The sequence below is a fragment of the Eleginops maclovinus genome, chromosome 12, assembly GCF_036324505.1.
Source record: "Eleginops maclovinus isolate JMC-PN-2008 ecotype Puerto Natales chromosome 12, JC_Emac_rtc_rv5, whole genome shotgun sequence".
In the NCBI taxonomy this organism is placed as follows: Eukaryota; Metazoa; Chordata; class Actinopteri; order Perciformes; family Eleginopidae; genus Eleginops; species Eleginops maclovinus.
Window position 1 is genome coordinate 9,153,791 of NC_086360.1, and position 14,281 is coordinate 9,168,071.

Sequence of the window (14,281 nt, forward strand, 5' to 3'; positions counted from 1 at the left end):
GTTACACACAAACATCAGTGTGATACATTTTGCTTAATAGCACCTCTGCGTCAGGACGGTGGAGATCATTCTGGAAGGGTGTCTGTTTCACTTTCCTGTTGCACTCATCAGGACAGGACAACTTAAGCCTGCCTCTTTCCTAAAAGTGTTTGGCCAAAGAAACAATACTCAGCTCACATATTGTTTACATTTCAGCAGAAGTGGGACAAGTACTGGTACTTGAGTCAAAGTAGCAGTAACACAGTCAAAGTCAAAGACCGGCAATTCAAATGTTACTCAAGTGAAAGTATGAAAGTATCACAATAAACTTAAGTACCAAAAGTAGTCATTATTAAGATTGGTCAACTTCAGAATAATATACACTATAATATATACTATATGTACTACTATATTTATTAAAACTATCGATCATTAAAGTGTTTTCAAAGCTGGTAAAGGCACAGCTAGTTTGAATGACTTTTTATGCTGCAGGGTAGCTTGTGGATTTGTTCTAGGTGTAACTAAAGACTTATTTAAGTGTTGATTTACGTTTCACATCATTAATCCAAATCTGCAAAGTAACTAAAGGTATTAAATACATTTAGTGGAGTAAAAGTACACGATTTACCTCAGAATTGTACTGGAGTAGAAGTACAAAGTTGCATAAAATGTAAATACTCAAGTAAAGTACAAGTACTTCAAAATTGTTCTTAGTTGCTTTACACCACTGCATTTGAGATGTTTTTAATTGATGTGTGTTGGAAGACACTGTCATATTCTTAATCCTGGGTTTAGTTGTGTCATATTGCTCCAATCATCGATCACTGATGGATGTTTTACTACCCGAGCCCATTATCTTTAGTATCACTCACGTTATTCTTACAACCCAAGTCACAGTCTGCCGTTTGACCTGATGAAGAAGGAGGATTTATAGAATAATTTTGACAGTGTAGCTTTTTATGATACATTGAGACACTGGTCAAATATTGTTTCTACATCTTTTTAGACAAGATAGTACAGAACATCACATACAAAAAGGTGTTTGTTTTTATTTTAACCTTGGATAGAAGATGCCCCCAAGCTTTTACGCCTTCACTGCCTTAATGTAGCTTCAGTTTTGATAAACAAATGACTACTGAAATAGAAATAAGCAAATTAAAGTCTCCTTCAATATATGAACCCTGCATACCCCCTGTGTGTCCCGCAGATCGAGGAGGAACTGGTTTCCATTCAGAAAGAGAGAACCGACCGCATCAAGCACCTGCTGGAGCGGCAGGAGCGCGAGATCGACGCCTTCGACATGGAGAGCATGCGGCTCGGCTTCGGCAACCTGTGCACCCTGGACCTTCCCAAGGATGACTACAGATGAGGGGCTGCGTCCCCCTAGCTGCTGTGTCTCGCTGTACCCCACCCCCAGGCGTCTATCCGCCTCAATACAACCCCCCCCTACTCCTTCTACCTGACAGTGCAGGTGTTCACTGCTGCTGACGCCCTCACACAAACACACACAAAACAAAAATACAGAATTCGGTGTGTCTTTTCCGGGGGCCGCTCAGACAAAGTGGATTGCAGGTTTTAATGCCCCCTCCCCCTCCTCCCAAACCCACCTGAACTTCCTCCCCCTCCTTGCCTCTCGTGGTGTCACAAGATGACAAAAAGATATATATATGCTGGATAACTTCCTGTAGTTGTCATGTTTTTTGTAAGAAAAATGATAACGTAGTCACGGTGTTTCTTGTTTCTTGTGCAATGATGACACTTTTGTTGTGACTTTAAAGTGGAAGACGAGAGAAGGAGGGAGAGAAAAACGAAGGCGGTCGGATGAGCGACATCCACACACATGCATTTTGCAAAGTGGTTCTTTTTCTTTTTTGCTTAGTTTAATTTGTGGGTCTCAAGTGATGCAAAAAAAACAAACGTCTCAAAGCGAAATATCAAACAGCTGATCCTTCCGCAGCCGTCAGTCTGCACTGCGTCCCTCAACACTTTTTTGTATTTATTCACCTCGGACATTTTTATGAGAAATTTGAATAATTTGATACTTTGAGACGCACACATCGTGTACATACAGGTACGCTCATGATAATTGTGATGGGTGAATTTATTACCGAGGGGAGGTTGAAACATGGTACTCGTGAACTGACTGATTTCTCTGCGATGGCAGCCAATGTGAATAATAATAATAATAAACTCCAACTCCCAGCTAGCACAAAGGGCTTCATGGGGGGTACGGGGGGACTTGTACTTTGTGTATAGAAGGATTTATGGAGAGCTTTTACTTATTTTCGTATTGTATTTTAACTGTCACTCAAATCAAAAAAGAATTTTTAAAAGCCGCTTTTTTCCCTCCCCCCTCCTCAGATAGTATTTGAGGTTCAGCCATGTATCAATCTGATTTTCTTTTCTTTATTTTGCTTTACACAACTCCCAAGCTGTGTATTTTCTTATAAACCAGAACAGTATGATGCTTTATTATTGCATGCACTTTAATTTTTTTTCCAGGTTAAAAGAAAGCATGAATCTGTCAGAGCTTTTAATTATATTTGTAAATAAAGTGCTCATCACACAAACTAAGGGTGTTCTGTTATATATATATGTCTTAATATTAAGAAAAATTGGTGGATGAAACCCTCTTTATTTTTGTCACACAAGTTCATTCACACATCATCCTCGTACTAGGAGCAGTGGGCAGCTACTGTACAGCACTTGGGGAGCAGTGGTGGTGGGGTTTAGTGCCTTGCTCAAGGGCACCTCGGCAGTGAGCAGGAGGTGAACTGGCACCTTTCCAGCTACCAGTCCACATGGCTCTGATTGGGACATGAACCGGGTCGCTACAGACTGAACTTCCTCTTATCAATCATATCCACTGTGTATGACAGCAGAAAGTAGAGATGATTGTTGAAGAAGTCTTACATTTGGACATGTTTAATGACTATGACATCGAGCAGCCACAACTGTATTGTAGTGTAAGCCTTTGCATCTTGAAGATACAAATGAAATGAGAACAAAATGTTGTAGGGCGGTTAATGCACAAGGAGACATTAATACAAATTTTAAGACCGGTTGTTACCCAGAGCAAAGTTCACCAAATGTCCGTTTGATAGCTGATCAAAGGTCATGATGATTACTCCTGACTGCATTACTCTATACTGATAACCTCTACTGTTCCACAAAATGGTTCCTGGAAAGTAAGTTATGAGATAAGATAAGAATTACTTTATTATTCCCAAACTGGGACATTTTTGAAACAATATGACCTGAAGCTTTTGAGGACCAAACGGCAATGATTGAAAGTAACCCCCTGGATTAGAGATTTTCGTGGGAACCTACATGTAGGTCCCAGTTACCCCAGTCCAACTGCTGACAAATATCCCAGTAAAGGATTGTGTATTTTCTGTTCCTTTTCTGCCTGAGTTGCCAAATGTAACCCACCTCCAAAAGAAAATCTATGCTCCTGCTCAACCTTTTCAGATACCAATAGAACACATTTTAAATTACTATTACTAAATTACTAAAACTATTAATACTAAAGATGTAATGTAGGATACATGTTGGCAGAATTGGTCCCTAAACTTTAATCAGCCGTTACAGGATAATAAAACATTACAAAAGATAATGCAACAATTTCACTGTTTAACAGTTTTATTGGAGAAGAGTGCAGTTGACATCAAGGAGAGTTATTTTCTGACAGCATTTGTAGGCATCAGTGGGAAAAGAAAAATACTTTTTAGTGGCACACAAAATGTTACTGTTTTTGCGTCCTACAAGAATAGCAATTTGTATCGGAAATCCTAGTGCTGAACGCTTTGGGGTCAAGTTTTTTCCATCTACTTTCCGGCCAGCTGCTCATACAATTTGGGGACATAGTCGTCCCACTCTGCCTGGTAACAGGTTCCTGCCACCGGGGCTCCCAGGTTGTATTTCTGCCTGAAGCTCTGGATCTTGAACTTGCCACGGTTGTCTCCACACCGGTTGGTGAGGATGGCCTCGGAGCAGGACAGGCTGCCCAGCTGCTCGTACACCAGCCACACGTACCTGTGGAGGCCTGGGGGGGGCAAAAGTTGAGGTTTAAAATATTATGTTGCAGTTCCGGTGGAGAAAAGAATTCCTAAAACCGTAAATTATTGATGCAAAGATACAGATACTGTTGAAGATTAACACTGACGAAAGGCAGCGGATGTGCCTAACCACAAAACCGGTTGCTACAAACATGTCAAACATCATCGGTGAACATTTTATTTAATGTTTACATTACTTCTACACAAACAGACCAGTGGAAAGTAAAGTTTAAAGCCCTGTGTGTGATACTATTTTCAAGCAAAAGTCTTAATGACAATGTGAAGAGACATATTGTGTCTCGAGATTCACCCCATATATAGGACATTATGAAATATCTAATCCATCCAATAATGCGTTACTCAAAAAGCAGGTTTAACGGGTCTAATTGAAAACCACCTTTACGCTGGAGCTTTCTCTAAGTTTCCTTCTCTCTCACCTGTTCCCTTGGGCGGACCAGAGCCCACGTAGTCCGATAAGACGCAGCCAGAGGAAACATCATTCCCTTTCATGTTGACCACCAGAAAGTGATGCCACTCCCTAAAGCGAAATACAGAAAATATATATTAATGATGATCTAAGACCTGGTGAAGTCTGCTTGAAAAGAAATCGAATTGCCTTTTTATTTCTATACACCGATTAGCACAAAGCAAACCAGGGGCCCCATACTACTTATAGATGTTTGACAAGGACTTGAAATTATGCATTCCCTTTATTCCTTCCCATTACGGGCAAATGTATACAATTATGTTTTTGTTGTCACATTAATTATAAGCTTTTTGGATGCAACTCTCTTGCCACATTTAGTCAATTTGTAGTAAATTTACTGTATTTTTGTGACAGGTGTGCTTGCTCTGCTCACCTGAATTTGGGGTCTTTCCTGCTGGGAGCATCAGGGTCGGTCAGGGCCAAAGTGTACAATTTACTGGAGTCACATCCTTCCCACTCGATGCAGGAGGGTCTATTCTGCACCTGCAGGTGAATAATGGGGAGATTATTAAAACGGGTGCTTTTGTAAAAACAATTGGATGCCCGAGCTATAGCTGCTGTGTATCCGCTAGAGGGCGCTGTTCGCCGTCTATTACAGCTGCAGACACGCTGGAGACATTATCTAACGGTTAACCCAACTCATTGTTTGCAAACAGGCCGATATCATATAATTAATTGAATAATAATTAATTAAAGCTTTTATGCAAACACAAAAATAACGCTTTGTTAACACTAGCTGGGTTGTTAGCTTGATAGCCAACAATAGTTTGCTGACTAACCTGTGTTGGCGTGAGCACTTTGCCCAGCTCGTCGACTTCCAAAGAGTCGTATTTAACAGTCAGGGGCTGTGCAGGCTGCTCCTCGACCTCCGTCAAGACAAGTGGCCCGGTCCACTTGCTTAAATCTGCGGGCATTTCGACCTGTAACGTTCTTCTGCTGCAGAGGCCGCTTCACTGTACCGCTGTGGTGGTTCATGCATGAAGACAAAACCTGCCCAAAGTGCTGCGTCCACGTACCACTGGGAGAAATTGGAAGTGTTGATGAATAAGTAACTTTAGCTTAAGGATTAATCACCTAAATCAAAATATCATTAGGCCTATGTGTGAATTTTCAGTCTTGAAAGAAATGTAGTACTTTTAAATCAGCTTTTGTAAGTAACTTCCCTACTGTAGCGTTAAAAACACCTGATGGTTATTATGTAAATTATCCCATTTGTAGATCTTTACCACGTTTGTTGGCATTTTTTACCTTAGTAGCGATATTATAGAAGTAATATTTATTTTGACGCTCCTTCGTCATGTCAGAGGTAAGTGAGTTTAGTATTTGTTGGTTATTGTGCTGATTACTGGGTGGTAAAATGTATTTTTCCGAGCAATCTGACTACCTGTGAATGTTACAAACTGCCCTAGCGGCAGGCGACCGTCAGATGGCGCTGTCACATCTCTGGCCACTTGGTTTGTGATTTGCTGACATATCTGTCAATCATTGTTCTGTGGTCGTCCCGCCTCCAGCGCAGTGAGTGCACATGCCCCATTAACATACTTTCTGTTTCCAGACACCCCATTTATAGAAACTGGGGTCTAACTGTATGATAATTGTTTTTTTGATATGGCAAATTGAAGAGAATTCCTTACATGTTAGCAGAGGAATGTGTAGTTATGTCTTATCATGGAAATGTAACTTAAGTGATCCTATTATTTCAGTCAATTGTGTTGCATAAAGGATGCTCTCCTTTACAGTGGTTTACTTTAAAACTCTCACATAAAAAAAGATTGTTTCCTATTAATTCCCTATATGTGAGAATTTAATGTTTAATTACGTATGTGGACTCAGAAGGAGAAAATAACCAATCATGCAAATAGTGAATGAAATTGCAATAACAATAATTAAACGTCTGATATTTATTCACTAAATATTACAATGCAACTGCTAATTTAGACTTTGCTGGGTGATTGTATCATTCAGAAAAAGTCATACACATGGTATACATATATTTTATAAGAATAACAAGTTTATACAATGAAAATAAACAATAACTTTACGTGGTATGTATATTTCTTAATTGTATAAAAACTGATCAAACATCATAACTATTTCATATTTCTTTATGAGATGTTTCTTCAACTTCTGTTTTCAAGCTCAATAATGTTGAACCAAAAAACAAAACGAATATAAAATTAGTCATTCCAGTTTGCTTAACATACAGAGGAATAAGAAGAATGATGTTACTGTAGCTTTAACAAGGTGAGGTCAGGGTGTGGTTTATTCGTACCAAAGTTTCCGGATCAGCATACTCTAGTAAACAAAGCAGGTCTGCGGACTGTAGCGGAGAGAGTTCACATGGTGACACAGTGCTCCCCCCTGTAGTGTGTTAATGGTGCGTATGGGCACTGGGTGTTGTGTGTTACCGACAGGCTCACACATGTAGACTAGTCATACAGGTTTGGACGGGAAGCCCTATTGTTCACTTTTCTTTTTTTTAAGGCGATGTAGGCTTTAGGAGAGTTACCATGAAGATAGTCACACCTGTAGCGCTTCTACACCTGTGTTTATGTGCGACAGGTGAGTTGATGGTGTGACCACACATCCTCAGGTGAGTGTAAACTTGGCTTACATGTTGTTGTGTTTCTCTCTCCTCTTGTCTAAGCTGCAGTTTCGGGTAGTGTCTCCACCGAAACGGCCTTGACAGCCGCACAGGGAGACGTCGCTATACTTCCGTGTTACACCGTCGGTAACGTAACACCTAATGTAACGTCATGGATAAAAAACGGACAAGAAGTTATTAGAGGGGACATTTCTTCGCCCATCCCACTCGGCAGACAGCACCTCACAGTGCTTTATGACGGGAGTCTGAACATTCGGGCAGTGGTACCTGGAGATGCGGGCACCTACCTGTGCAGCTCCACGCTGCCAGGCAACAACATCTTTCACGCACGTGTCCTGCTAGAAGTGACAAGTAAGTGAAGGCTCATAATGTCCAATAATGAGAGGGTGATCATATTTGCAGTTTCCGAGTTCACTAGAGGTCATTGAAGGGGCTATTTTGTAAAACACAAACCTGTTCTTCAACATAGCTGACAGTCACAACAGTACTTTGGTCAATGATAGAGAGAGCGAACAGGCCGATACTCAAAGATTTTTATAATCGATCAATTATTTATTTTATAAAAATGTCAATATGCCAAGGATATTATGATGGTGTTATTATAGGTTAAGCAAACTGGCATTATACATTAATTATAATCCAGTCGTATAATGTATATTATTTATAAATAGCTCATTGTACATTAACAGTACCATACCATTTGCCTTCAAATATCATATTATATTTTTCTGATATAAGATATTCAGTAAACAATGACATAAAACATCGAAAAATATCAGAACAAAGGATCTATTGTTGGTGGTTAATTTTTGTGCGTTAAATTTCTTTTTTAAACTCAATTTAAAGACAAATTTGACTCAGCCTTTCTTTTTTTATATAACATTTTCTATACTTATTGTGGTATAACCATTACCGTTAACCTTTATCGTATTGTAATCGTGTCTTGATAAAATTATACATATTTTATAACATTAACACTTACAGACATGACATCTTACTAACAACAGAATAATATGTTAAGGAATGATGAAATATAACCAGATCATTCACCCTACAAAGTTCCATTACAAACTTTACTTATAAGAACAATGCATTGCTTTTACTTCTTTCAGATGGTCCAGAAAATATGTCTTTGTCCATCGGTCCAGCCACCGCCCTGTCCAACGGGACGCTCATCGTCTATCAGGGTTCGGCCGTCTCCTTTAACTGCTCCGGCTCCTCCTACCCCTCCCAGCAGCTGACCTGGGCCTTCAGAGGAGCCGAGTCCAGCAATCAGTCGCTGGCTTCGGCCTCCAGACCCTGGCTGGACTTCAGGATAGAAGACGTCCAGCCCAGCGCTCAGGGAGTCTACAGCTGCAAGGCAAACAACACTGTCTCTTTTCAGACAGCCAATAAAAGCACAGAGCTGCTGGTATACTGTACGTATTGTGACCAGAATACCCAGATTACCCTTCTCTACTGGTCTCATGTTTATTTGGATGCACTTAAGAGGGGAACTTCAAAATAGCAAAAATAAGTCTTAATTTTATAATGCCATTAATACATAGTAATAATTTCAAGTAATAACTATTGGACACATCTATATAATAAAGCATTGTATTTCAAATGTTTCTGTACTGGTGCCCATATGAGACGTTAGCCTGGTTTCTGTACTTCTATTGGAGAGATTAAAAGAAACAAAGTGAGGAAAAAAGCTGAGTCAGCATCCAATATAAACTAGGACCACGTGAAAGTCAAGAAAAAGTGGGGGGCACTTTCAAATGTTGCCAGACTGACAGCATGATAGATCAAGTTACCTGATGTTACAATAATTTCAATGGCGTAGCCTCTGCTATGAAAATATCAGATTTATCGGCAGGGTTAGAAGCTAAGACAATGAAACATTGAATTCACGTCCCGAACTCTCACACAGCATTTCCTGTGATTTTGCAGATTTCCTAGAATTACTCACCTTTGCTTAACTTTTCTACAGGAGGGCAAGGTGAAACAGGTTTAACTTGTAGGTATCAACCTGTCTGTAAAAGAATAGCAACAGCAACAAAATGATGTTTTCCCTGTAGCTGAGGCACATCCTTACGGTAACACATTCTTGTAATTTTGTAGAAAATGACTGATTTACAAATGTTAATGTATTAAATGTATTTCGGTCAGTGCTAAGCAATTCAACGAAACAGAAAAAGTTTCTTTATAAATAACAAAATAGTACAACATTCTGAAAATGGAGATAGTTTCCAATAATAAATGCTTAAAATCAATATTTACTTGGATTTACATTGAAAAGATCCTATCAAATAAATGATTATTAAACTCTAACAATTTTCTCAGCATTATTATCAAATTAAATATTTAATTTCAGGAAACGTGTAGACAAAAGGAAGATATTTCAAAATAAAGAAAATAAATGGTCTACCTCTTCTACAATGAAATATTCTTAGAAGGAAATAGTTCAAATAGGAATATTGCAGAAATCACTGTAATAGTATAAATATAAGTATATACGTTTTTTCCTTTTATTCCCCCTAAGAAAATAAACCTAAGAAAGGATATAATAAAACGTGGGAAAAATAAATGAAAATGAGTGGGTTTTGATACAAGAACAAGTAACTCATATAAAAAGTGTAATAATGTGTCTCCAAAACAGTGTAATGAATGCACTCACAGAAAAAGTAGTCCTGATGTTGATAATTATGTAATTAAGCATTCGTAGTATAAACTATTCTGTAGTGTTTGTCTATTTCCTGACTGATGTGTTTGCCCTGACTAGATGCCCCGGACAGACACCCTGAGTGTATGTGGGCCCCAGCACAGGACCCCTCCCACGTCCTCTTCAATTGCACCTGGTTCGGAGCGTATCCCGCACCGACCCTGCGCTGGGGGGAAGACCAGGGAGACCAGGCGGCTGGCTGGAAAGGACACGTTTATAAGTCAGAGGTGACAGAGAGCCTGTCGGTGTTGCTGAACCGCTCGATGCTGGCGGACGGGCAGACGCTGCGGTGCATGGCCCAGCACCTGACCCTCACGGCAGGGAAAGAGAAGTCGTGTTCGTTCAACCTCAGTAAGCATGTGCTGGTGAAATGAGTCTCTTTACAACCCTGCTAAATCTTTCATGTGCTTTCCACTTTAGAGCCACACTGACACTCTTCAGTGGGATTGTACACAGTGTATTTTTAGCTTTGACCTTAATTTACTTTAAAGGGCCAGTTCATCCACATTCCAAAAAAAGGCAATTAGCAAAAAATGCCATGCAGATAGTTTAGGTGTGATTTGTTCAGGTTACTGAACTACTCAGAGTAACAGGGCCACTTTCTATGGTGTTTAACATTGTTGTTTATAGGTACATAGATTCATCTGCTAAGGCTTTGAAATACACCTACCCCCGGGGCAATTGGGGTCAATAGATATAGTTTTTTAAGCATTCATACCTTAGAAATAACATTTAAAAATGTATAGAAAGACCTGACCCATCTGGATAATATGCAAAAAACACCATGGACTTTTTCCATAGGCTCTATTACTGTAGATTTGGGTCACTCATCTCAAACAGTACACTACCAAGAATAACTGATATAATGTATTTTTTTAATGCAATATTTACCTCCACAGTATTAGGATGGAGGCAGAGACACGATCATTTCGAAGCCGATCATTTAATGCAAATCCTAATGTTGTAAACTAATGATATCATGCATGATATCTACCAAAGCAATAGCATCTGTTAAACTGTCTGGTGTGTAGGTAAATGAAAGCTAAATTATCTGCATGGCTAGACATTACCACAAGAGGGAAATTATGTTTTGTTCAAGTAAATTGTGTGAATAACACATACTTAAGTTACTGATAAAATGTACCTCCTCCCAACTCTCCAAAGACTCTCCGACTCTGTAGCACAGTGTGATTTAGGTGTTAGAAAAATCTTGTCATAATTAATTAATATTTTGTTTTATTTACTTTTCAAGCCCTGCTGCGGTTACAAACACACCTAGATGGACACAGCTCTGCATGCAGGATATGGACAGTTAGTGAGTGACTCAGCTGTGTAAAGGTTATCATCACAGAGCAGGATTGCGCAAACAATGATATGACGCAAGAGCATGTAACAGTTTATTAGTTTGCATTAGCTTATCTGCAATCTTTTATGTTTATAAAAGCTTTGAAGATGAGTGGTGTCCTTGTCAAATAAGATTAAGGGTTTGATTCCCAAAGGGGGTCAACTAGAATACAAATTCAACTTATCCTACTGACAAATTAGAATTTAATGTTTGACCTTCTCTCTCAGAATACCCGTTTCCCAATGGCGACCCGATGGCTTCGGCTCTAGAGGCGTCCAGCATAACTCTAACCTGCACTGAGGACGTCTCCATACCCCCTGCAAACACCATATGGAGGAAAGGGCTCCAGCAGGAAGACATCGTCCCCGGATCCAAGTACGTCCTGACTGAGGAAGGCCCCGTCCTGAAGCTGACCATACACAATATCAGCAAGGACGACGAAGGCGTTTACTTCTGCCGCAGCGAGAACCCCCTAGCTGTCCGCGAGCTGGAAGTTTACCTCACAGTGAAGAGTGAGTTTGTGGAAAACAGTTTGGTTCCACCTTTCTTTTGTAAATGGATTTAGAAAATGTAAACATATCAAAGCTTTGTACATACAGTTCTTACTACAACGACAGCACAGTCATGTGACCACTGCAGCTGTGGAATGCTGATCAACCTGCTGCTCCTCTCTTTTTCTGCTTCATAATCTCACCTGTTACCTTCTTTTTTTTCTCCACAGAGTCCTCTGCATACACAGGAGCGATCATCGGCGTCTTTATAGCCGCACTGATCGTGGGATTAGCCGCCATCGTGGCTAAAACTGTTTATTCCAGCCGACACCGCATTTGCCTGGGTAACTTTTGCTTATCTTTGCAACATAAGAAGTCACAAATGCATGCAACAAATGCCTTACTTAACTCGTGTCATAATCAGTCTTTGCACCTGTGAACAATCTCACATACATCTCTTATGTTGTGAATGAGAGCACACATCATACAGATCTGCTTGTACTAATTTCTCAATTTCTCTTCATGTTTTTGTTTCAGGAGATGGCTTTGGGTGAGTAAATCACTTATCTAATACACACTGCATGCTTATTTAAGTCAATTCATTAAATGAAAGGGATTGAAAACAGCAATGATGTAATGGATTATACACTGCAATCAGTATTTGCCTTAATTAGTAGTTTAGTAGGAGCTTATTGTTGTATTCCTCTTAACACCTGCCTAACCACACTGTAGATGTCATATCTTACGAATACAAAATAATTATAAAAATCACATTAATTCTACAATTGAAGCTAAAATGTACAACTTTTGTTTGAACAGTTAATAACAAATCTCTGTAGCAAATAGCCTGATCTGCTGTCTCACTATTTGGCACAGGTGTTATCCTCCTGGTACACATTCATCCAAAAAGAAGTAAAGATACAAATTCCTGCACCTATCATGGCATAGTGTATGAAGGTTCACTTAAACATTTTTGGGGAGTATGCTTACTGTACTATTCTTGTATTTTTAGTTGAAAAGATTGATAGCACTTTTATAGTGTCTGTTTGCTCCCTAATTTCTACTGCACATAGCAGTTTTTGACAAATGTGTCAACACCAAGCAGGCAAACAAACAACATAATGTTGTTTACATTTCATGTTCCCACTTTCCTTCATCATAAAACATTAGTCCAGCAGATTTCTGGAATTTGAAACCGTATTTGTTTACAACCTTGTTTTGCTAGCTAGCAGTATTTTTCATGACTGAATTGGTTGGCCAATTTGCTGACTACTCCAAATGGTGTTACTGTGCATCGTGTGCATGGGCGTAATGTGCACGAGGTACAGGGCCCTACTTTCAAACTGTTGCTCCACAATGCTTCTACTTTTGCATAATTGCAGATAAAGAGTACAATAATATGTCTAATTATACTATTTGTGGAAATATATTCCAACTGTTGCTGCACTGGGTAGTTCCTGGCTCGTGTGATTAAAAAATGTCCACTAACTTATAGCATTGCAGTCCAAAACTCAAAGTGTATTGAGAAAAAGATAGATGTAACTATTTCCGATTTCACACCACATTTTTTCCAACTGAATATTCTGCTTTGATCCATATTTGTAGGTGTTAAACACAAAAATAACGTTCTCACTGCATTCAAATACAGCTCGCACTAGCTCTCGCACTGTAGCAGCAATTTTAAAAAGCTGAAAAGTTAAATTAATTAAGATAGTTAATTTAATAACAAATGCTTACTCATTTAATCATAAGAATTGGTGTTCATTCGGTGATTTCATAAAACATGAAGACAGAAATTCAAAGCTTTGTTCAAAAACCTCAATTAAAGCTTTGAATGCTAAAGAGAAAAAAAACCTCTTTAAAGCCTTTAGTCAAATACAACGCAGTACCATCTCTGCCAATCATAATACCATACTATTCCCAATCTTTAGGCATATGGAGGAGGACAGAGGTGACGTGCTGAGTTTGGTGGAGTCGGACGATGAGCAGATCTTTCAGGACACTGTTCCCCGGCTGCCTCCGATAGCCAACGGAGTCACGACAACGCTCGTACAGATACATCGAATCCCATCCAGTATGACCTCATCATGGCTCCTGACATTGGTTTTATGGTTTGTTAACATTTCAAAAATATTTAGTAAAGAACCAATCTCCCTTGTTTTTTTTTAGGTGATCATGAGGACACAGAAACTGCTGACCCAAACCCGCAGCAGCAGGACGATACTGTACGGATAGAAGAGTCAGCAGATCTTGTAACATTTTAGGTATCAGGTGTTTTTAGATACGTGTTTCGTTTAAGGTAAATACCATTTACTCCCTAGGACAATGTGAATACAATCGGTGGAAGATACATGTATAATAAAAGAATCATTTATTTTAATTGTTTATTATTTTTAAAAAGGGTTTTGAATTTTTGTAAGCTTATTTCTATCATTGATTTGTTTGTACAGCATTTTGAATGTTGCTCTGAGATTTGCGCAGTAAATGATGAGTTGAAACAACATGTGATGTGACAAAGGCTTTGCTCATTCCTTACTCCCTCATAGATTGTGTTGTACGTAGCATCTATGTAAAGATTTACTGTGCTGATACCAGTGTAGAATGCAACTTTA

General features: G+C 39.2%; 3 protein-coding genes across 7 annotated transcripts in view; 2 read left to right on the top strand and 1 right to left on the bottom strand.

Moving 5' to 3' along the window:
* Window positions 1-2,549, top strand: part of taok3a (TAO kinase 3a) — a 67,814-nt gene extending 65,265 nt beyond the window's left edge. For all 4 annotated transcript variants that reach the window (XM_063897327.1, XM_063897328.1, XM_063897329.1 and 1 more), the window contains exon 21: window positions 1,187-2,549. In XM_063897327.1, coding sequence (XP_063753397.1) covers window positions 1,187-1,348 — 162 coding nt within the window. In that variant the 3' untranslated portion in view covers window positions 1,349-2,549. The remainder of the gene's footprint in view (window positions 1-1,186) is intronic.
* A 1,054-nt stretch (window positions 2,550-3,603) lies between these two features.
* Window positions 3,604-5,542, bottom strand: pebp1 (phosphatidylethanolamine binding protein 1). The gene is made up of 4 exons (XM_063896468.1): window positions 5,304-5,542; window positions 4,898-5,007; window positions 4,475-4,575; window positions 3,604-4,024 (listed from the first exon to the last, which is right to left on the bottom strand). Exons 1-4 carry the CDS (start codon window positions 5,436-5,438, stop codon window positions 3,807-3,809), a joined length of 564 nt encoding a protein of 187 aa, XP_063752538.1. The 5' UTR covers window positions 5,439-5,542; the 3' UTR covers window positions 3,604-3,806.
* Window positions 5,543-6,821: 1,279 nt separating this feature from the next.
* On the top strand, window positions 6,822-14,172 carry vsig10 (V-set and immunoglobulin domain containing 10). Of its 2 annotated transcripts, none has more exons than XM_063896268.1 (9): window positions 6,822-7,086; window positions 7,172-7,480; window positions 8,242-8,547; window positions 9,894-10,184; window positions 11,406-11,690; window positions 11,900-12,013; window positions 12,207-12,219; window positions 13,601-13,743; window positions 13,839-14,172. In XM_063896268.1, exons 1-9 carry the CDS (start codon window positions 7,035-7,037, stop codon window positions 13,931-13,933), a joined length of 1,608 nt encoding a protein of 535 aa, XP_063752338.1. In that variant the 5' UTR covers window positions 6,822-7,034; the 3' UTR covers window positions 13,934-14,172. The 2 variants fall into 2 exon arrangements, with proteins under 2 accessions (XP_063752338.1, XP_063752339.1); XM_063896269.1 differs by having other exon boundaries at window positions 7,178-7,480.
* The last annotated feature ends 109 nt before the right edge of the window (window positions 14,173-14,281 follow it).

Coding starts and splice junctions, on each gene's coding strand:
- vsig10 (XM_063896268.1), top strand. CDS start 7,035: ATGAAGATAGTCACACCTGTAGCGCTTCTACACCTGTGTTTATGTGCG. Junction 8,548..9,893: donor CACAGAGCTGCTGGTATACT/GTACGTATTGTG, acceptor TGCCCTGACTAG/ATGCCCCGGACAGACACCCT. Junction 13,744..13,838: donor GATACATCGAATCCCATCCA/GTATGACCTCAT, acceptor GTTTTTTTTTAG/GTGATCATGAGGACACAGAA.
- pebp1 (XM_063896468.1), bottom strand. CDS start 5,438: ATGCCCGCAGATTTAAGCAAGTGGACCGGGCCACTTGTCTTGACGGAG. Junction 4,576..4,897: donor AGGAAAGACCCCAAATTCAG/GTGAGCAGAGCA, acceptor ATTTCGCTTTAG/GGAGTGGCATCACTTTCTGG. Junction 4,025..4,474: donor TGGTCCGCCCAAGGGAACAG/GTGAGAGAGAAG, acceptor TGCCCCCCCCAG/GCCTCCACAGGTACGTGTGG.